The sequence below is a fragment of the Stenella coeruleoalba genome (genome assembly GCF_951394435.1).
Source record: "Stenella coeruleoalba genome assembly, chromosome: 3".
NCBI lineage: Eukaryota > Metazoa > Chordata > Mammalia > Artiodactyla > Delphinidae > Stenella > Stenella coeruleoalba.
Window position 1 is genome coordinate 83013942 of NC_137148.1, and position 20664 is coordinate 83034605.

Here is a 20664-nt window from a genome sequence, read left to right on the forward strand (position 1 = left end):
ATTATTCTTATTCCCTAGGGGTGGGGTCTTATTTTGCAAAGCCAGGAATAATAAGTAGGAGTGGTACAAACCCAGGAAATGGACCTGTCAGCCTAATCTTTTCCCAGTTGACCTCTGCCCAGTACTGGCAGCAGGCCCTTCAATGAAACTGTCCAAGTCCTGCTTTATCTTTGCTCTATTTTATGGCATCTACTGTTTGGTTTAGATTTGTATTTTGATATGACATTTATTTTGCTGGATGTGTTTTTCATTTCAATTTGCAATGAATTTTACTTCCAGATACAATTATATGAATAGTTTATTATACTCTTTCTTTAGGAGATGAAAAAGATGGTTAGTTGTTTGTTTTCACTCTATACCAATAATTTACTTGGCATTTAAATTAGATCTTGAGTTTCTGCAGGAATGTATGAGTCAGTGAGAATAAGTTTTTATGAAAGGGAACTTTGAGGGATTTTCTTTTCTTTTTTTCTTTTTGCGGTACACGGGCCTCTCACCGCTGTGGCCTCTCCCTTTGCGGACCACAGGCTCCGGACGCACAGACCTAGTGGCCATGGCTCACGGCCCCAGCCGCTCCACGGCATGTGGGATCTTCCCGGACCGGGGCACGAACCCGTGTCCCCTGTATCGGCAGGCGGACTCTCAACCACTGCGCCACCGGGGAAGCCCCTGAGGGATTTTCTTTTACTACCCCTTAAAGATATTGACTTCTTTCTCGCTATAGAAACTAAAATTAAACACCTGTCTACTAAGAGTTCACTGTGGAACAAATAAGTGCTTCTTAAAATAGTATGTCAGAAGAAGGGAAAAAAAAATCAGAAAGTGGCGAGAGAAGTTATACTTTGAATAATGTTTGCCCTGTACAAAGGACAATGAGAAGATCCTCTTGCATAAGCAGGAGCCCAAGCAAAACTTTTGGCTTTGCTTCCTAGTGAAAAGCCACAGAGACTGTATGTTGTTGTCTTCGTGATCTATTCTTCTCCCAATAGGTCTCTTCTCTGTCCTTACCTGAATCTTTTGCTTAATATTTGACTTTATAAATTTAATGGTAGCCCACTCTTCTTTCAAAAAGGTTTTTGCTTTGTTTCACAACAGTACACACACTGCATTAATATTAAAAAAAAAAAAAACCCAAAACACTGTTAGGGTCTACTACACAGACCCTGACAGCTCAGCGCTGTCCCTAAAACTGTCCTGAGCCTTAGCTATGGTTCCTATTATCACCTTTGGTGCTTTTGTTTACCCTCATGGCTTCAGGGTTCAATTTTTGAGTGATTCCCAAATATGTAATTCTCTGATCTCTTCCTTGAATAAGAGTTATGGAATTCCAATCTTCTGCTGGGTCATTACACCTGGATTTTTCGCTGACACCTCGAACTCACATTGTTTTTCATCCAGCAGTTTAATTCTTGATAAAATGCACGTGGCCATGTTGGTTTATTACCAAAACTCCCAGAATGATTCAATCATGGGAAATCTATTAATATAATCCACCCATAATCAAAGAATCTAAGGGGGATGGGAACCCTATGATCATCTACATAGGTTCTGAAAAAGCAGAGGAGTCAGCCTCTCATTTGACAGCCCCTCATAGACTGGCTGGCATAGGGATATATATTTTAAAAAAAAAAAGAGTGGGAGGTAGATTTAATCAGACCAAAAAGTTATAGACATCCATAGAATGATAGAAGCCATTTGATAAAAATGAATATAAGATAGCAAATTGCATCACATACCAAAATAAATGTAAAGTGAGTAAAAGACAAAAGCTAGGTGCTCCCACCTCAGGGCCTTTTCAATCTGCTTCCTTAGAGGAATGATCCCCTGGGAGGATTCTGGAAGGGGGGAAAGAAATCCCGCACTCAACTTGAGAGTGAGCCTATGGAGGTAGAATCCTTCTTCCATTTCTTTTGTAACAAACTTAGTCTTGGTAATGATATGATTTTCTATGATTTGGGAACTATTGTAATTTCTAATTGTTTCTTTCCTTCCAAAGTGTCTTCTTCACTCTCCTAGGCTTACTATATTCTTTGGTAACAGAAAACAAAGCCTCAAGTTATATCAAGTCCATTTTCCAGCTAACCTCTGTTGGTTTTTTAAATAGCAGTATGAAAATCTCAAGATGTGATTTTTAGGCTTTAATTCTTATTTTCAGTGCAGTAAATGAAAGGCTTTTTATTTTCCATGAAAGTTGGGAGTCAAGATGACTCACAGTAGGCACCTTGTGTTTTCTGATCAACCACACTATGCAAGTCATGGTGCTATAGTTTGATGTAGAACATCTTTTATTTTATAAATACATATGTCTCAGATAGACATTTCAGCAATAAAAGGTGTTTTATTAATTTTATCAAATAGACAAAAAGAGCTAAAAGATGCAGTTTTACACACACCCAAGACTTAAGATCATTTTAGACTATTTAGCATTTTTATGTGTAAAGGTGACTTGAAAACTGCCCAGTAGGGCAGCATTTTGAATGTGGACAAAAGGGGATGAGCCACACCCAAACCAGGAAAGAAAGCTCATGCTCGATATTGGTCATACTAAATAATATAACTTACCCCTGATTTTTCTTTGTTCTACCTCTGAACTGACTTTTGTTTATTTTAATGTCTTTCAACCACTATTATTAGGACAAAAAGAGAAATGACAATGTGCAAGTTTCAGTATCCCTTTAACAAGTGCACAGTACTCATCCAGGACATTTTTCTTCTTGTGTATTTTTGTAAAGATACATTTTCCACTTTTCTTTTCTTTTCTAGTAACTTGTTTCTCCATATCACAATCCAGTGGCTACTGTTATTTTAAGATGATAATAGATTTGTGTTCTGAATCCTTTTGCTTATGTTTTGACCACTCACTGTGGCTTCTGTTTCAGTACAATGTTGTGCAGTATTGTATGGTGCTCAGAACTGTACCGAATTCTGGAAGGAAATATATTGTGAATACGTAGCCTGGAGCTTTCATTTTATACCCACACAATGCTCTCATCACTTTAAAAGGGGGCTTTCATTAATGTGTGTGTGGGTATATCTGTAGTTTCAGCCTATTATTTTCTCTTTTGTTATATAATAGTTTATTATCCTACTAAATTATCAAATGCTGTTCATCTTAAGGAATAAGATAATTTATACAACCAGAGCATTCTGTCATAAGAGCATCAAAATATCTTTGTTATACAGCTACTTGAAATGTTGAATGCTGGGGTCTCTTGTGACACTTGTGCACAGAAGTATAACTTGTATTGACGATCATGTATCATTTTCTCTTAACAGTTGACTTCAAACCCCATGCCAGCATGGATACTGTCCATCATATGCTACTTTTTGGATGCAATATGCCAGCGTCCACTGAAAATTACTGGTAAGGGATGGGTTCATAGTACATAGATGGGTGAGAAACTGTGTTTTTTATAAGTACAAAGTGCATCTCTGCAGGTATTTTACAACTGATTAGTAAATAGGCAGAACATTTCTTTTTTAGAAAACAATGTTGTTCTTTTTGCATCACATGGTTGCCGTGGTTTGATTATCACAGTTATTTAGTCTGCTGTGGAACACAGCCATCAGTCTTTGTCACTGACTTTATAAATATATGTCTGTTGTCATAGATAATGTGTCAAGGTGGAGACAGCTTGTGAAGAAAGATTGAAATTGAGATAATGGATACTCTGATGTTTATTTCTTTAAGTTCATGATTCAACCCAAAGAGCACCATAGATCTGTTCACTGAGTACTCTTTTATCCCAGACATTGTGCTAGGTGATCTGTATACCCCATTTAAAATGAAAATTAAAATTTAGCCTAACGTCTTTGCAAAGTTGGTATTATTGTCCCCACTTTACAGGCAAGGAGTCTGAAGCTCAAAGATTCAGTGATTTGCTCAAGGTAACATGGCTGGTGGGTGTCACACCAGGATTGAACCCTGGTTTGTTAGATTCCAAATCTAAAGTTATTTCTCTTTTACCACAGTGCCTCCCATTTATTCAAGTAACTGTTGCAGTTTTAGAATTTAATCACTGCAGTGAATCTTAATATCATGTCTTGAACAATCAATAAACATCTGTTAAATGCCTGTTATATGCTAGAACTGCAGCAGGTGCTGTGGGATGTTCTAGGATAAATAATTTTCTACCCCCAGAAGCTTACAGCATAATTATGGCTTGAGATCTTCCGTTTCATTTTATTCTTTGGTAGTTCATGAAGATCAGTGATCTTTGAAAATAGCCGTGTGTTTTAAGCCTCATATTTTGCACCTATAGGCAGAATCACTGTTACATATTTAACAATCCAGAATGACTGGTGTGTCCTGCTTTGCACTGGAAAGGGGTCTGTTCTGTGGTCCTGCCCCTGCATGATCGTGTAGACTGATAGACCTTTCTCTGTGCATCCTAATATTCATCAGGCTGATTCGAGGCATGCAGCGACTGCTTTCTAGTCATTTTTACAATAAACAATTGTAATATGTATTTGGAAGTGTTAAAAGCATGGGGCAATTAGTGGAAATCTCCATGGACCAAGTACCATCAAAGCATTTGTTAATAGGCTTAAGTTATTTGATGAAAGGGGCGTATCACATGGGAACCCAGCTCACATGACTGGGTTTATATAAAAATGGAGTCAGCAAATCACAGTTAATACCCGTTGATATCAACATTCCTGTTTTTGCTCTTCAGTAAATTTTTGTAAATAAAATCCTGGCATTAAAAGATTATTCTGTGACAGCCTTTTCTGAATCTTATTCAGCAAATCACACATTTTGGTCTTTATGTTTTAAAAATATGTCTTGTGAAATTAGCAATATTTACCTTTGAACTAGAATTAGTGAAAATGGCTAGAGGGAACCTGCTTTAGCAGATTCTCTTGGTTCAAGAGAATGAATGAAAAAATAAAATATCACTTAAATGTTATTATGGCCCTAATTGTTAAGAAAAATTACGTACAGTGAACTAAGTGTAGTTCACCGTTCTCATGTTAAGGGAGTATCAGAGCAAACACATTATGTTGCCTCCTTTAAAATATTAATATTCTTAAATATACTATTTTGAAATTAAGTTTATAAAATATATTTCCAAAAGACTTCCAGGTTGGGGAAAGAGAATTCAAAGAAAAATGTGAAAGTGAAAACAGCAATTTTGAGTAAAGTAATTGCTGCATGTATTTTTTTTGCTAAAATTATTACTTGAAAGACAGCGTTATAGAGTGAACGTGTAGCTAGCTGTCTAGATTCCGTGGGTAAATTATTTATCCCTTGTGGGCTGGTCTTGATTTTTTCATTCTAGCAAGGGACTAACACTAGATCATTTAGAGAACTCCTCTGTGCTCTAAAATTCCATAATTCTGTGAATATAAATTGTATACAAATGCTGAGTCAGATTGGAAAGACATCTTTATTAGGAGTTGGAGACATAAGTGAGTTGCATTTGTTAACTCACCTCAAGCAGACAGGCCACTGTGTTTTGCCATTGAGTTGCATCACTGAATAATTAGAATTCTTAATGACATTATACCCATGTCATTTTATTTATTTTTTTAAATTATTTTCTTTATTTTTTTTCTGGCTGCGTCAGGTCTTAGTTGTGGTATGTGGGATCTTTGTTGAGGCATGCAGGGTCTTTCGTTGTCGTGCAGGCTCTTCATTGTGGCGTGCTGGCTTCTCTCTAGTTGTGGCACGTGGATTTTCTCTCTCTAGTTGTGACGTGTGGGTTCCAGGGTGCGTGGGCTCCGTAGTTTGCAGCACACGGGCTCTCTCATTGAGGGGTGAGAGCTCAGTAGTTGTGGCGCATGGACTTATTTGCCCTGCGGCATGTGGTATCGTAGTTCCCCGACCGGGGATCAAAACCACGTCCCCTGCATTGGAAGGTAGATTCTCTACCGCTGGACCACCAGGGAAGTCCCTATACCCATGTCATTTTAAATGGATTTTTAAAATCTGCCTTGCAGCATATATTCCCTGTTAATCTATAGAGTAGTTATAATCGACTTTATAACCGTACACCAAGGACAATAATTGATGCTTTTAACCAGCTCAAAGTGTTCATCTAACATTTAAAAGTAGGATCTTTTCACTACATATATAGAATCTGTTCAGTATGCAAACTAGTAAATGTACATTACCTAAAACTGTTCTAGTGACCTGGCTTTAACAATCCAGCCTTATTCTCCATTTAAAAATGGGATGGGCTTTTTATCCCCCAATATTTGGCAAAATCCATGCTTCTTTAAAGCATTACAGCTCACAGCATATTTCGTGGGCTGAACTTTTCAGTTGCTTCACAGAAACATCCTCTACTCCCTACCCCCGATGCCACTCAGGCTCAGCCCTGGAGACAGTCAGCAGACGTTTTCCGACTGCTTAACCTCTTATCCTCCCATCTGAATTATAACACTAATAACAAAAATCTATCAGTGTCAAAAGCCTTGCATTATTTTTCTACATTGAGTCATGGACTTTATCACACTCATTTTATAGATGCAAATCTATTCTTCAGTTGCTCCGTGATATAGACAGTACTTAAATGAACATTCCCAGACTTTCACATATATTTTTGGTTATGATACCAGTAGTGGCTTTTGATGTGTAAGAATATCAAGAACTCATTCACACCCTAAGGAAATCATTTTGAGAATACAAAGCTGTTTTAGTGAAAGAAGATAAAGCAAAGAGGATATTTTAACACCATGATGAGATTAAAAATTCACATTTTAAGGCAAGACGAGAAAAATTTAAACATAAATTTTTTCTCTGCCCTTTGGCCTCCTCCCTCCCCTCTAGTGTGCCTTGTGCATCTGCATTATGCATTAATCAGACCTCCCCAATGACAGAAATATCTGGTCAATCATAAAGATCAATTTTTCTTCTTCTGGCAACAGCCGTGTACTTCTTTAGAAGACAGCATTCCTTTCTCAATCCTGTCAGGGCTCACGATGACCCACCACTCACCTTGTACGTGCAGACATCTTTGGTAAACTTTATGTACAGTGGCAATTATCATTTTCCTTAACGGTAGAGATTGGTGGAGAACTGACTGGTCAGACAATCTGGGAGATGCTGGGCTACCCCTAATGTAAGTCCTTAGCTTAAATACTCACCTATGACCTTACTCATGTCACTAGCAGTATCATTTGTATTCTGCCTATTTTACAAGATAATTGTTTCTTACGCTACCAAATATGTGACTGAGCCTCAGATAAAATTAATGATGATTAGGCGACTTGAAACCATTGACCAAATATATAGTCCTGTAAGATCAATGATTGTAATAGTGTAACTCCAGATATGGGAAAAAGCAGCAAGAGGAAACCATAACAGCTTAGTAAGACAGATGGTCCAGAGGCTTTTGGCTACTGATAACAGGACCCAGTCCAGTAACAGCACATTGAGTGGCCTATCAACAAAATATTTGCCTGGTCTGGGAATGAGCATCCCTAGCAACAAGGGACAAATTGGTCACGAAATGCCTCCCAAACTTTGGTCGAAATTAAGACTGAAAGAGAAGGAATTGTAAGATAGAGAATGTTGCCCACCATCCAGTTCTACAAGAGTCAAGCCATTAGCCACTGCAGTTGCGGACCTAAAGTACACCCTGAAAGGAGTTCAGGGTGAAGGTCACGATGGAGCACTTTGTGCTCTGGGAAAACTGGCAAAACTGGCCCTCTGATAGACATTTTCAGGAGAAAATTTTATGAACTAAGTTTCTTGCATCTTCCCGTAGTTAGAAAAGCATTAAAACCATGAACTCAGATGTCTGTTCCTTGTGACTAGCAGCAACCTTCCACTGAGATGTGTGCTAGATTGCACATCCTCCCTGCACCAAAATCACATATATACTGACCTTTTCCAAACAGTTCTCAGAGCTCTCTGAGAGACCGTCTCCCAGCTTATAAACCTCAGTTTGGCTCAAATAAAATTTTCCATTTCTTTCTTAGATTCACTATTGATTAATTTATTTTGTTGACAACCAAAGCGTCAAGCTCAGATTTCCTCTCTTTTCTGTTTGTTAGCTAGGATTTCCCCGTTTTCACTTTAGTTTTCTGTTTTCATTGCCAGCAAGTTGGCAAATAGGTGTGTGTCTGTAATAAAGTAAACATTTTTCCCCCTGAAATTATGAAGTTATAATTCATCCCCTGTCTTCAGGCAGCACTTTTAATATGACGGCAAAGAGCTATTCTAATGACATTTTACTGTTGTGCTGCCCTCCTTTGCTCTTTGTAATTGCCTCTTTCTACTGTACATTAAAAGATATTTACAGTTACATTAAGTTCACATGAAAATAGTAGACACAGCATGAAGCAGTTTTCATTATTTAGTCATTTTAATTTTAAAGTTATTTTTTCTCCACATATTCCATCCAGTCTTTTGTGTCTCGTTCCAAATTAGCAGCTCACACTGGTAATGTGTCTAGTTAATTATATGCATGTGCATTTAAATTGCATACATTGATGTGAACCTTTTAATATACTGTGGGGTGGTCCCTTTCTAGTTAGAGTGGGCCTGGTGCTCAATTCTAAATTAACAGACCTCTCGAGGATGCAAATGAGGACCAGCTGATGGAAAAGCAGCAGCTCTGCTGGCCCATGTCAGGAAGGCAGCAGTACCTGTCAGATTAAGTCTCATCCCTTCTTTCCCAGACTTTTAAAGGAGGAGACAATTACTGCATCCAGGCACCAAGGGAAAGTAATAGCACCAGGATTGGAGCAAGCATAGCAATAGCACGATTTGTTGGACTCCATTTGTGCTTGCAGACTTAAGTCAAGGTGTAGCAGTTCTAAGTTCCCCAGATTTGTTGGCTGAATGTGAGCCATAACTGAGCAGATGCTCTTTGTGGCTTTTTGGAGTCAGTAGGGAAATGAGGTGCTGAAAACTAGGTAATTTAGATATTAAAAATTTATTCCTGCTCTCCATGAAAATATGGTAAATTTTAGGAGACCTTGGAAATTGAAATATCCATTTATCTATTCAATGAATACCTTTCTTTATTCTTACTGTAACAATCATTTTTTAAAAATAATGAGTGGTTAGCTATTCAGAGTTTCAAGCTTTGAAAATCATAGTTTTGTTTATACACATTGTTTTGGCATTTGGAGTAATTCTGGAGCACTTTCTCTTTGTGATGTGAGGTTGTATAGTCTTAAGCACTTTCTGTTCTGCTGAGCGCAGGACTTAGGGCTTAAGGCAACTTACGACTGCAAGCCCCAAGATTGTGTGTTCACAATACTGGGTGATTAAAGTGAATGGGCTTCTTCTGTATTACGTCTTGTACTTTGACAAAATCTATGCAGAGCTAAAATTATTGTTTTCAGTCTTATTAATTAATATTTGATTTGGAAACTATTTCTAATGATGCTTATGACCAGCTACTGTTTACAAATCTAAGGGGGCTTCTACAGGTTGTTGAATCTTTTTTGAAAAGAAGAATCCCAGCTGGTTAGATGAGGCTGTTTCCAGCTGTTCTAACTTGGAATCATTCTCAAGCTAAAGCAGTAGTGCTTTACCATCCTATGAAGCTTTAGCTAAGATCCCTTTCAACTGCTTCTAGTTATTAACCACCTGCTGTGTCTTTTTAAATGCCACTGTCTTCACAGGGTTACAGATGCTGATGAGGGGAAAGAGAAAAGTAGCTAAAACATATAAATATGTATAAATATAAATATATAAATAATAAATATATATATAAAAATATATATATAGAGAGAGAGAGAGAGAGAGAGAGAGAGAGTCCTGTATGTGAGACACCTTGCTTGGTTACTCATTTAAATGACCTTTTTTTTTAGGGTGATATCACTTTCCAGAAAAGTCTACAGCTTTGTTGCCTCCCTTATGATGATAATGCTTCTTTGGTTGAGAATGGTATTTGCATACACTGCCTTTATGCACCCTCTCCACATCCTAGCTACCTGTCATCCATACACTATACAGCAAGATTCACAGCATGTCTTCTGCAATCCCCTCTGTTTCTTCTGCCATGATGAGACTTCTAAAGTTTAACATACATAAATTCCTTGTCAGTATAAATAAAAATAACACAGTCTCCAAAATCTGTGCTACCCCTTGTTCTAAGCACTATAAAATGTGTCTTTGAGTGTAGCAGCAAAGTTTAGACATGAATTACTGCTAGGCTAAAATTAATTGCATCCTTTTCCTTTTTCTCCTTTAATATTGTAATAGATTCATATTATTATACTGCATATCTGAATGGTATAAAGAATCTTCATTAAAATAGAGTTGGCATCTTGCTCTAACTTCTGCTCACCAATGATCAGATTCCTCGTCTAAGTTTTAGGTGCCTGTAATAGAGGTGTTGATAGGAGTTCCTTAGCAACTGACCAATTCTTAGTGGACTAGTGTCAACTTTAATAAAATAGAATGGCATGGTTGTAACCGTTTTGAGAGTTTAAACAGAAACCAGCATTACATAATTTTGAACATTATTATTTTCTCACAAGATGAGTATTTATGTTAAATAGGATGGCAGTGTTATAGCACAGTGCTATAACATTTAATATAGAGCCAGGACTTTGAAATCAGAGCATCTTGGGATCAAATCTCAGTTCTACTACTTGATTGTTGTAATAAACATTGGTCAAATTATTTAATCTTTATTGGTCTGTTTCCTCATCTATAAAATGGGGCTACTAATCCCGCCTGATTGGACCATCACAAAGAGTAAGTGAGGGGATGTCAGTAATACGGTTGGTGCAGTGCCTGGCACATAGAAGTACTTAATAAATGGTAACTATTCTCTTTATTCATTTATTAATAAGATATATATTAACCATCCACTACGTACCAAGGGCATTCTTAGGCACTGAGAATTTGGTGTGAACAAAACAGATATACCTTCTGCTCTTGTGGACTTTAGAGCCTCTCTGATCTGTTGGTGGAGAGGGGTAGGGTGGGGAGTGAGGATGATGCCTAGATATTGTGGTGCTATTTTTTCAGGCTGGTGCCTTTTAATCACCTCTCCTATTTAGTTTTCCCATTAAGTATCCTTCTAATTACTATGTTAATGCATACACATTGCATTGAAATTCACATAGGATTTGTCTGAATTGGGAAATGTGTTCTGTGGGTTTATAGAGCAGTTAATGAAATTTGAATACCTGACTCACGCTGCATGTAATTTTGAAAAGTAAGGACATTCCACATATGCCATTGATTTTTATGTGTGTTTCTTAAAGAAACTTTCTGACTTTGGATTAATTTTCCTGTGATTCTGTTAGATGCTTAATGCATTAAAATTGTAATTGAAGACTGTACAGACTTAACTTTAGGGCATGACAATTTTATTAAAACTAGTTTTTTCAGACCAAAGAAGAAATGACTTATCAGTTCTGATTTTCTCTGAGTAACCTTGGGTTTTAACTAACCTTTCACAGATAGAACCAGAGGAGTACTTTAACAGTCAATTATGCTCTATTTGGATAATTCAAAATGACAGGCTAGCACTTTTCAGAGCTTGGCATAGTCTGGAAATATTCATGCCATCTGAATGGTTTCCCCATAGATTAGAGGTGAAAAGGTTCTATAGCAAAGGTCCAAGAATCCAGAGTAGTTTTATTTTCAAATGTTAATTCTCATCATTTTTGCTATGAATACTAAGAAACCACTAGGGAGCTATGTGAATCTTTTCACAATTAATTGGCTTAATCTAGACAAGCCTTTAGGAGTAGCTGTTAGAATTATAAGAATAAGAAACCTGGTCGATGAGGCCTGAAATTACAAGAGCCGTTGATCAAGGGTTGCTTTGCTTCCTAGCCTTAATACTCTTCTTCTCAATAAGAATAATAAAAATTCTCACTATTTTTACAAGACACTGTTTGGAAAGCCAACATATGCAATACTGCCTTTATTCTGTTGGTCATTTTATGTGGAGAAAATGTGACACTGTTTCCATTTAAAATGGGAAATGGAAATTTGAAAATGAAAAGATGCGGTGAGTTTATCCAAATGTTCTTTGCCACTCCTTTATGTTATCCATTGTAGGACTCATTTCTCTTGACCTCTTGTTTTTCCTCTTCACTTAGTCCTGTCACTCATTAAGTTTTAGAATGAGTTTCAATATCCCAGGGCCCTCCAGTGAGTCATCGTTTACTCAGCCTTGAGTTTTATACAATTTTTTAAAAATTATAACAGGATTTTAAAACCAAATCAAAGTTTGCTTTTGGAGCTCTTCTTTTACCAAACCTGTTGAGAGCATGAAACATTGTCTCTTCGCAAATAAGAACTTATTTTATCTAAAATTTGATTTTAGAATTGCATACTCGAATTGCAGCTTAGTTCAGGTATGAGAGTAATCATCAAAGCTGATCTTCATATAATACCATGAAGTCTCTGCCTGTAAGTCAGTCTCATGAATAGAGATATAAGAGAGTGTGACAGCCAGAGCTTTGAATCATGGCTTGGCTGTGTGACCTTTTGAAAGTTACTTAAAGTCTCTGAGCTTATTCAGCTGTAAAGTATAACCTACTTGCAATGACTTGTGAGAGTGAGTATGAGCCAATTTGTACAGAATTCCAGGCAAATGATAATTCAAATTTATTGTCATTTAATTTTTTTTAAATGTTATACTTGACAGTACAATAAAACTTAGGCCAATTCAATTATTTAAGTGTTTGTATATAAAAAGTTAAAAATGTATTTAGAAGTTAACTTCCCCAAACATTTCTTGAATATTGACTAAATGCCAGGCAGAGCTGCAGGTGCTGGGAGTACAGGGTGAAAGATATGACCCAAACCTCAAAGTCTACACAGTCTGGTTGGAGAGGAGATAAGCAAGGTGATACTTAGGATGCGTGCTATGGTTAAAGAATGCAAGTTGGGTGGGACGGGCATCAGAGAAAGCTTCCCTGAGGAGGAAGACTTGAAGTGAATCTTGAATGAAAAGGTGAGAACAAGGTTGTCAGGCAGAGAGTTGGAGAAGGGGTTTTCCAGAAAGAGAACAGTGGAGAAGAGAGAAGTTAGAAATTGGCAGCAACTTGGCATGACTGAAAAGGGGTTTTTTTTTCTGGGGATATAACAGGGACCCAGATCATAAAAGCTTCATGTGTTATACTACAATGTTTAGATTTTATTTTGGTGTTATTTTTGGGAAACATTTGAAAGAATTTGTGCCAGCAAATGACACAGTCAAATATGTAGCTTAGAAAATTTTACTAAACCAGTTTTCTCTGTTATATTTCATTCTGGTTCTTTCTAGTCATACACTGAATTGACTTCCATATCAGAGGAAGCAATTATCTTGTTTAACCTAAGACTGTCATCACATTGCTGTTAAGCACTTGTATATTTATGATCTTTGTTGAAAGCTATGAAAATTGCCATCAAGATCTTTAAATTTTAGTAGCTCACAGCAGTGAGATACCAAGTTCATCGCATCTGGCAATCTCGTTTCTTAAACTATTATAGCATGAGGCCAGGGAGGGAAATTCCGCTTTTGTGTACTGTCCAATACCCCAAGCTTTTTAGCACACTTGGCACAAGGATGTCACAGACATTTGTTCCAATGCACGTGTCTCACATGCTAATGATCCTGCATCATAAGTATATCGTTTTTGACAGTGAACAGTAAGAAACCACTGGGTGACGTGCTTTACATTGCACATTACCCAATTTCTTTCTACAGCGCGATTTAGAGAAGCTAGAGCATTTGCTAAATATAACCTTATAGGGACCTCCTGGTTCCTGGTCCTTTATTCAGATGAATAACTGTTGTCTGCACTTATTGCCTATCCTTTCCCACCATTTCTGGCTGTAACCAGGAAGCATGTTAGGAGTCCCTGCCTCTGACATGGCCTGGGTGTTCTCCAGGTTTCTAGGCTCAGTTTCTCCAGGTTTCTAGGCTCAGTTTCTAACCTGTTTAGGAAGCTGCCACGGTCTGCCTTCACTTCCCTTCCAGGCCATGGGCAATGCACTTTTTCTCCTGTGTGAGCCAACCTCCCGGCCAAGAAGCTGTTTTTGTCCTTGTCCTTGACGGTCCTCAGACCTTTCAGATCTGCCTAAACTCCTGACTCTGACCTTGCTTGGTGCCAGTTTCTCAAAACACAAATATATAAAAGCGACATGAAAATGTCACCCAACAGTGTTTTGAACAAGTCAAATTATATAACAGAACCAACTAAGAGATGTAGTGTAATGGGGAAAAAATGTGTGGTTTGGAGTCAGACAGCTTACCATTTGTGAAATTGGATCTACCATATAGATACCAACGTGCTAGTTACTGTGCTGGGTGACTTACACGTATTACTCTCCCCATCAGAGAGGTTTCCACACAGAAATTGGGCCTTTGAGGGCTGATGTACATATCCAAGATACACAGCTATTAAGGGGAGGTTGTGGGATTCAACTCCAGAGATGTCTTTCTGCCTGTGCTCCTTTGAGCATATAACACTGCCTCTCAACAGTGAGTCTTTAGATAAAGTGAATGTTTTGTTAAATAATGCAGAACCCTGGTATAGTGCTTTGAGGTTTATGAAGTGCTTTCATTTCTATATCATCTACTTTATAGAACAACTCTTTGAAGTAAGTATAACTATCCCTGTTTTACAAGAGAGAAAACTGAGGCTCTGTAAGATTAAGTGACTTGAAACAATTTATAAATGGCATAACCCGTATTCACAAACTTTAAAAAAGCCACAAGAACCCTGTGAGTGGGATATACTTGTATTGTTCACCCTACTAAGGGTAGGACTATAAATGCCACCGATCCCCAAATGGGAAATGAGTATGATGTTTCTTTTAATCCACTTCCAAATTTCCACTGCATTGGCTTTGGTTTACACACCCTTTGTGTAATGCTTACTTTTCTACCTGATTACATAGAGTACATTCCAAGGATGGTGAATTAAACTGTATATCTACCTCACAGGATTGTTTCACATCAGGCAACTAACAAACAAATCTCCCTTTATAGGTGCTTTTTCACATATAAAATTGTTCTTCGCTCCAGTGTCCCTTACAGTCTTAAAGTTGGTATGACTATAATGATGGTATATTGATGTACTTTTCTTTACCTTGTTTTCAAAAACCTCTCCCTCCCCACTCCTCCCATGGGAAGAGATTTATGCACTTTACTAATTGAATCTTCACTTATAGCTACTTTTTTTTCTTCAGGTTTTGTGATGAAGGAACCTGTACAGATAAAGCCAATATTCTATATGCCTGGGCAAGAAATGCTCCCCCAACCAGACTCCCCAAAGGTATACCTGAGGCCTCTTGGATAGCCTTATATTAAACTGCTTCGTTTTTGATTCCAACGTACTTTTTATTATATGTTCTTTCCAACAGCTCTTGACCATGTTCTATGTTGCAATTTCACGCTAAAAAGTACCCTTATTGCCTGCTTTATATTGAAAAGGTTTCATTGAGGTTGTTCTTCTTTCTCTGCCTCTGTTTGATAAGTAATTGGCTCACACAACAGTTTAGATAGAATTAGAAAATAACGAGTATACCTCAAGCCACCTTTGGCCTGAGACACATTGGTTCTTGACAGCAGGAGCATTTCACGAGCCAAGAGAGCTAGGAATTAAATAAATTGCCATTTCAGCAGACAGATTTTTAACAGTCCTGGAACCTGGGTATTTAATGTGATGCCAGACCTCAGCTGGCTTTCTGAATTCACCTCTAAACCGTTCATAGCTTCCAACGTGTGAGTGAATTAACGGACTCTCCTTTATTACCTGGATCTTTCTTAGTATCAAAGTGAACGTATAGTTCTGAAACAGAATAAGACTGCCGTGGTTTAGGGATGGAGGGATGGCATCTTGTGATGCCTCCCTAACTCATGCCTGCACTAATTTTTAAATTTTTTAATATTTTTAACCTTTTTATGCAGTTTTAAAGGTTGCTTTCTCTTTATAGTTATTACACAATATTGACTATATTCCATGCATTGTGCAATACATCCTTGAGCCTCTCTTTCACCCAATAGTTTGATTTCTGTTTTGCTTTACTTCAAATGAGTGTCAGAATCCTCTCTAGAGTTTACCAGGCAGCCACTATCAAACTAATAGGGAGGAAACTAATAGGGAGGAAACTAATAGTTTGGAAACTAATAGGGAGGTTTGTCATAGATTTGTTGATGTTTTTAAGATCCATTGGTAGAGAAGATTAAAAAAATTTTTTTCCTCTTTCTATAAATATTTTCTCTGTAGATTTTTTTTTAGCTTACTAGCAAACTCTACTAACAGTAAGACTCTTAGGCACCCTTCAGATTCCAAAACTTTATTGACATTGTAATCTAGTAGGTAATTGGTTTCTTCAATGATATTTTTGCAGATACCTGATTTTGTATGGGAAGAAAAACAATTTCCTGAGATGGTCCTAAGAAGTCTGTTTCCTATATTCAATCAGAAAATAAAAATGAATATGAGTATATACAAAACAAAATGAAAGAATGGGTTTATGTATGTCTGTTATGTAATCAACAGGGACAGAATTTTGTTTTGTTTTGTTTTGTTCTGTTTCTTGAAAAATGAATGAATTGTCCTCTTAAAGTGTAAGTGATCACTCTGGTTCTGAAGTGGAGACTATGAGTGTAATTCTATCAGAGCTTAGAGAAGGAATGATAGGTTATATCAGAGATTTTCATTGAATGCCTAGTTTATTTCCATTTTCATATAACATAATTTCATATATTATGTGCTATTTTCTTTCCCTTTGGATTTCATAGATCAGCAACCTTTGATTAGCTCTATTTAACTTCCATTTCTAAAATATTAATTTATCTTCTTTTGAATATCTTCAGGTGTTGGATTCAGAGTTGGAGGAGAGACTGGAAGCAAATACTTTGTACTACAAGTACACTATGGGGATATTAGTGCTTTTAGAGGTAAGTTTTGAAATGTTGGAACTAAGCTGAACTTCAATACTATATTGTTTAAAATATATATACTGTTTTCTATATAATAAAATGAAGAATTGACTACACCCTCTGCCCACTAGTAAACAGTTGCTTTTGTCTCTTGGAATTTGAGACTATTGAAGAAATGACTTTTATTTTGAAAGTTATAATCTCTTATGCACATATTCTCTTATGCATCCTACTGTGCTTTCTCTTATGCTGACTTCAGGGTTCTCTTCCTTTCCAATGTATTATCTTATCCACCGTCTCCTATTAGACTCCTTCTTAGCAACATTGTCAGAAAGACTAGGGACTAGTAATTTATTTATATTACTAGAAGCAAGCCACTGGAGAGTCAGCATGTTTTGTAACACAAAACATGTTTAATCGATAATATATCTGATTGTAGTACTAATTATAAGTTTTCATTATATAAATTTATTCTTTTTTAAAAAATTTTTAAAAGTTCTCAAATGCTCAGGTTCATGTCAGTGGTTTATCTGTAATCCACACTTGCCACTTCATCTGTTGCCCACTGCACCGATGCACGGACCCCACCCACTCCATAGAGGCTGCTGAACACTGCCCTAGACACTTGCTGGTCTACCCATATTACCATGCACTTTGTTTAAGTGCTCCTTTTCTTATCATAGAATCATTAACATGAGGAAGGGGCCCTGTTCCTAAGGCAACCAAGACTGGGCTTATTATTCCTTCTGCTGCATTTAGTCAAACTCCAACTGCATTCCAGGTTCACACTTTGGTGTTCACAGGAGTGTAAATGTTAAGCAGTCTTCTTCTTGGCTTGTCAGCCTTTCTACTTTGTCTTGCTGACCTCTACGTGTTTTCTTGAGTTCTCTAACACAATTTTTCTACAAACGAACCTAATACATTTTGCTCTCTAGATGCATTAGCTTTCTATCCAGCCACTAAGTTTAGAAGTACACATCCATCTCTGCCTATGAAATATCCTCTGGGGCCTTTGCTGAGAGCGCCCCATGCTGAAAGTTTCCATAGGTTCTCAGCATTCAGGACTGGGACAATAAATGCAGTCTTCCTCTGGAAAAGGATGTTAGAAAGAATAAATTTATGTCAACTACACTCCAATAAAATTTTTTTAAAAGAATAAATTTATATAATGAAAAATTATAATTAGTACTACAATCAGATATATTATCGATTAAACAAGCTCCTGTGGACCAGCTCATGAACCTAACTTCCAAGTAAAACCTGTTTTTTATAAAAACTATGCTTTGAGTTATGTATAAATAGCTTTCCATTTTTGGAACAGGACCTAAAATCTTAAGTTGTTAATTGTAGTGCTGAGCCAAGGTTTTGTTGAAAACAGAGGAATAAATAATGTTCATGTTTGAGAAACAAAGACACAAATTATCTGCTATCAGGGGAACAGGCAGATTCTAAGACTGCTGACTTCCAAAGCATTGACAAGACTATTATTTTTCCAAAGAAGTGAGGAAGGCTTTCCCCAATTACCACAACTAAAGTAGCTGGTAGTGTCCACACATACGGGACCCCACCCCTACTCTCCATCCTTCTATAGAACCCTAGACTTGACTTTTCAGCCTAATTCCTCTGAGCTTTGTAGTACCTCCTAACAGATACCATACTGATACCCCAGGGGAAATGGGTGATACATATAATATGCTAGTTTTTAAAACATATTACTGTAATAATTTAATTTAAATTAACTTCTTACCGATGAGGAATTAATTTTATAATTTATGTCTAATATGGGGTAATTTAAAAGTATTGATATTTAATATATAAATATATAGTTATTTACTATGAGAGACTGATTAGAAACTTTCATACTAGTTTTTCATTTTTCACTTTTTTGAGAACCTTTTTTCTAAAAGAAGGTGCATATGAGGTAGGACCTATAGTTCATAGATCTTATGATAATGTAATAAAAATGTAAACAAAAAAATTTCACCCGTATAATTCTTTCAGTAGCATTAGATACTATCTTGTGCCTTAAACTATACATGGCTTAGAATAGTAAGTAAACGCACGGGACGCACGGGAAAATATCAGATCTCACTAAAACAATGAGAGAGCGTTTTGCGTTTACTTAATTGGGTGTGAGTGGAGATTGAATTATAAAACCCAGGACTGCCAGGGCTTAGATGAATATGCTACAGTTTGGGGAGCTTTGTGAATTAGTGCAGTGTTTTAGAAAGAAACTTTATCATATTATATACATTTTATATAAAACATTAAAATCTTGCTCTAGGCTTTCATCCTAAACTAAAGGAAGGGTTTTGTTGGATTTTTTGGTTTGTTCTCTAATGAGCTACCTACCCACGGTTATTTATATACCATTAACTAGTAATATGAAAACCTGGAAAGTTAACAAACGTCCCTTAATAGGGGACTAATTAAATAAATGGTATAACAACAAAAATAGCAAATCATAAAATTTTATACAGACTACATAAAACCGTATGTATGCTTGTATGTTTCCAAGGATTATAAGGAACAAGGAATAAAAGGAAACAGTCAATAAGCATGAGAGACAGGATCATGTGATTTTTTTTTTCCTTTACAATGTTATAACATTCTCTTCATGTTTTTAAATTCCACAAATATAAGCACTATGTTAGATACCTGCCAGTACCTGCCAGTTTGTGCGCTGCATTCCCACTCATACCCTCCTGACAAAAAAGAGTTAAAGTAAATCTTTATGTGCCTGATTAACTATAAGAAGTGACTTACACTTTAAAAAGGTTCTATACTGTGATCACACACTTATCTCCAGATGAACCTAGAAGTGGAATTATAACATATCTTTTAATGATTAAAAATGCATTATAGATATGTTATATATGTATTATATATATATACATAATCATCTTAGTGTCAGTGAAGATTTGAACTTCACGGTATTAGAACTATTGATGATATTTTTAAGAATATAAATTATAAATCAGAAGCAGATTAACACTCTGAGGAAATCACTGCACTCTATTGAAAAGTGGGAAAATGTTTGGCTTAAGGGTATGAGCATTTTTGCACATAGGGAAGGTTTTAGAGAGTTGAGAAGCCTAGGACTTCTCTTTAATAAAGCATCAACAGTGAAGTTAAAATATCTTCTCAAATTTGTTGGCATGTGATAAAGTATCAGAGAGAACATAACCTGAAGCCAGCTGGTTATATCTTGGACTGGGAGGCCTAGTAGTAGGAAAAGATAGGTCTGTGGGATACCCAAAATATTTGTTTTGTTTTGGTTGTTGTTTGTTTTGGAAATTGAGCAGAATGTGAAACTGTAAATTGTCATTTAAAAGGAGCCAACTTTATTAAATGCCATGTCAATCACAATGTCAGACCTGGGCTAGTGCTGGGTATACTGATCTTCTTGCCCAGAGGAGTATAGTACATTCTAGCAGGAGAGACAAGCACAGGAACAGTGCGTCTATAGGCAGTAATAGAAACACATCCCAGATATGGAGGCCGTGGAGAGGTGGAGCGGAACAGCTCTGCCTGGAAGGGCAGTGGGACGTTGTCTGGGAAAGGCTCCTTAGAAGATGGAACCATTGCAAAGATTTGAATGGTGATCAGGAGACTGCAGATAAGTGGGAGCAGGGGTAAGACGTGTTCCCGATGAAGTAGAAGTATGTGCATGGCCATGGGGGAGTGAAAAGCCTCATGTCCGCAAGGAACTCTTGGTGATTTGGCCTTACTGGAGGGTGAAATGCAAAGGGGTAAGTGGCAAGAAAGGAGAAGAGAGATGGCACCCAGAGTGCTTATCAGCAGTAACCTGATCAGATTTTCACTTCAGTCCTAGGCTTGAGTGCATGGGAAA

At 37.0% G+C, this 20664-nt stretch overlaps 1 protein-coding gene across 14 annotated transcripts in view; it reads left to right on the forward strand.

Annotated features, from left to right (window-relative positions):
• Nucleotides 1-20664, forward strand: part of PAM (peptidylglycine alpha-amidating monooxygenase) — a 280663-nt gene that overhangs the window by 175849 nt on the left and 84150 nt on the right. For all 14 annotated transcript variants that reach the window (XM_079916802.1, XM_079916803.1, XM_079916801.1 and 11 more), the window contains 3 exons: nt 3277-3364; nt 15113-15198; nt 16746-16829. In XM_079916802.1, the coding sequence (XP_079772928.1) occupies nt 3277-3364; nt 15113-15198; nt 16746-16829 (258 nt within the window). The remainder of the gene's footprint in view (nt 1-3276; nt 3365-15112; nt 15199-16745; nt 16830-20664) is intronic.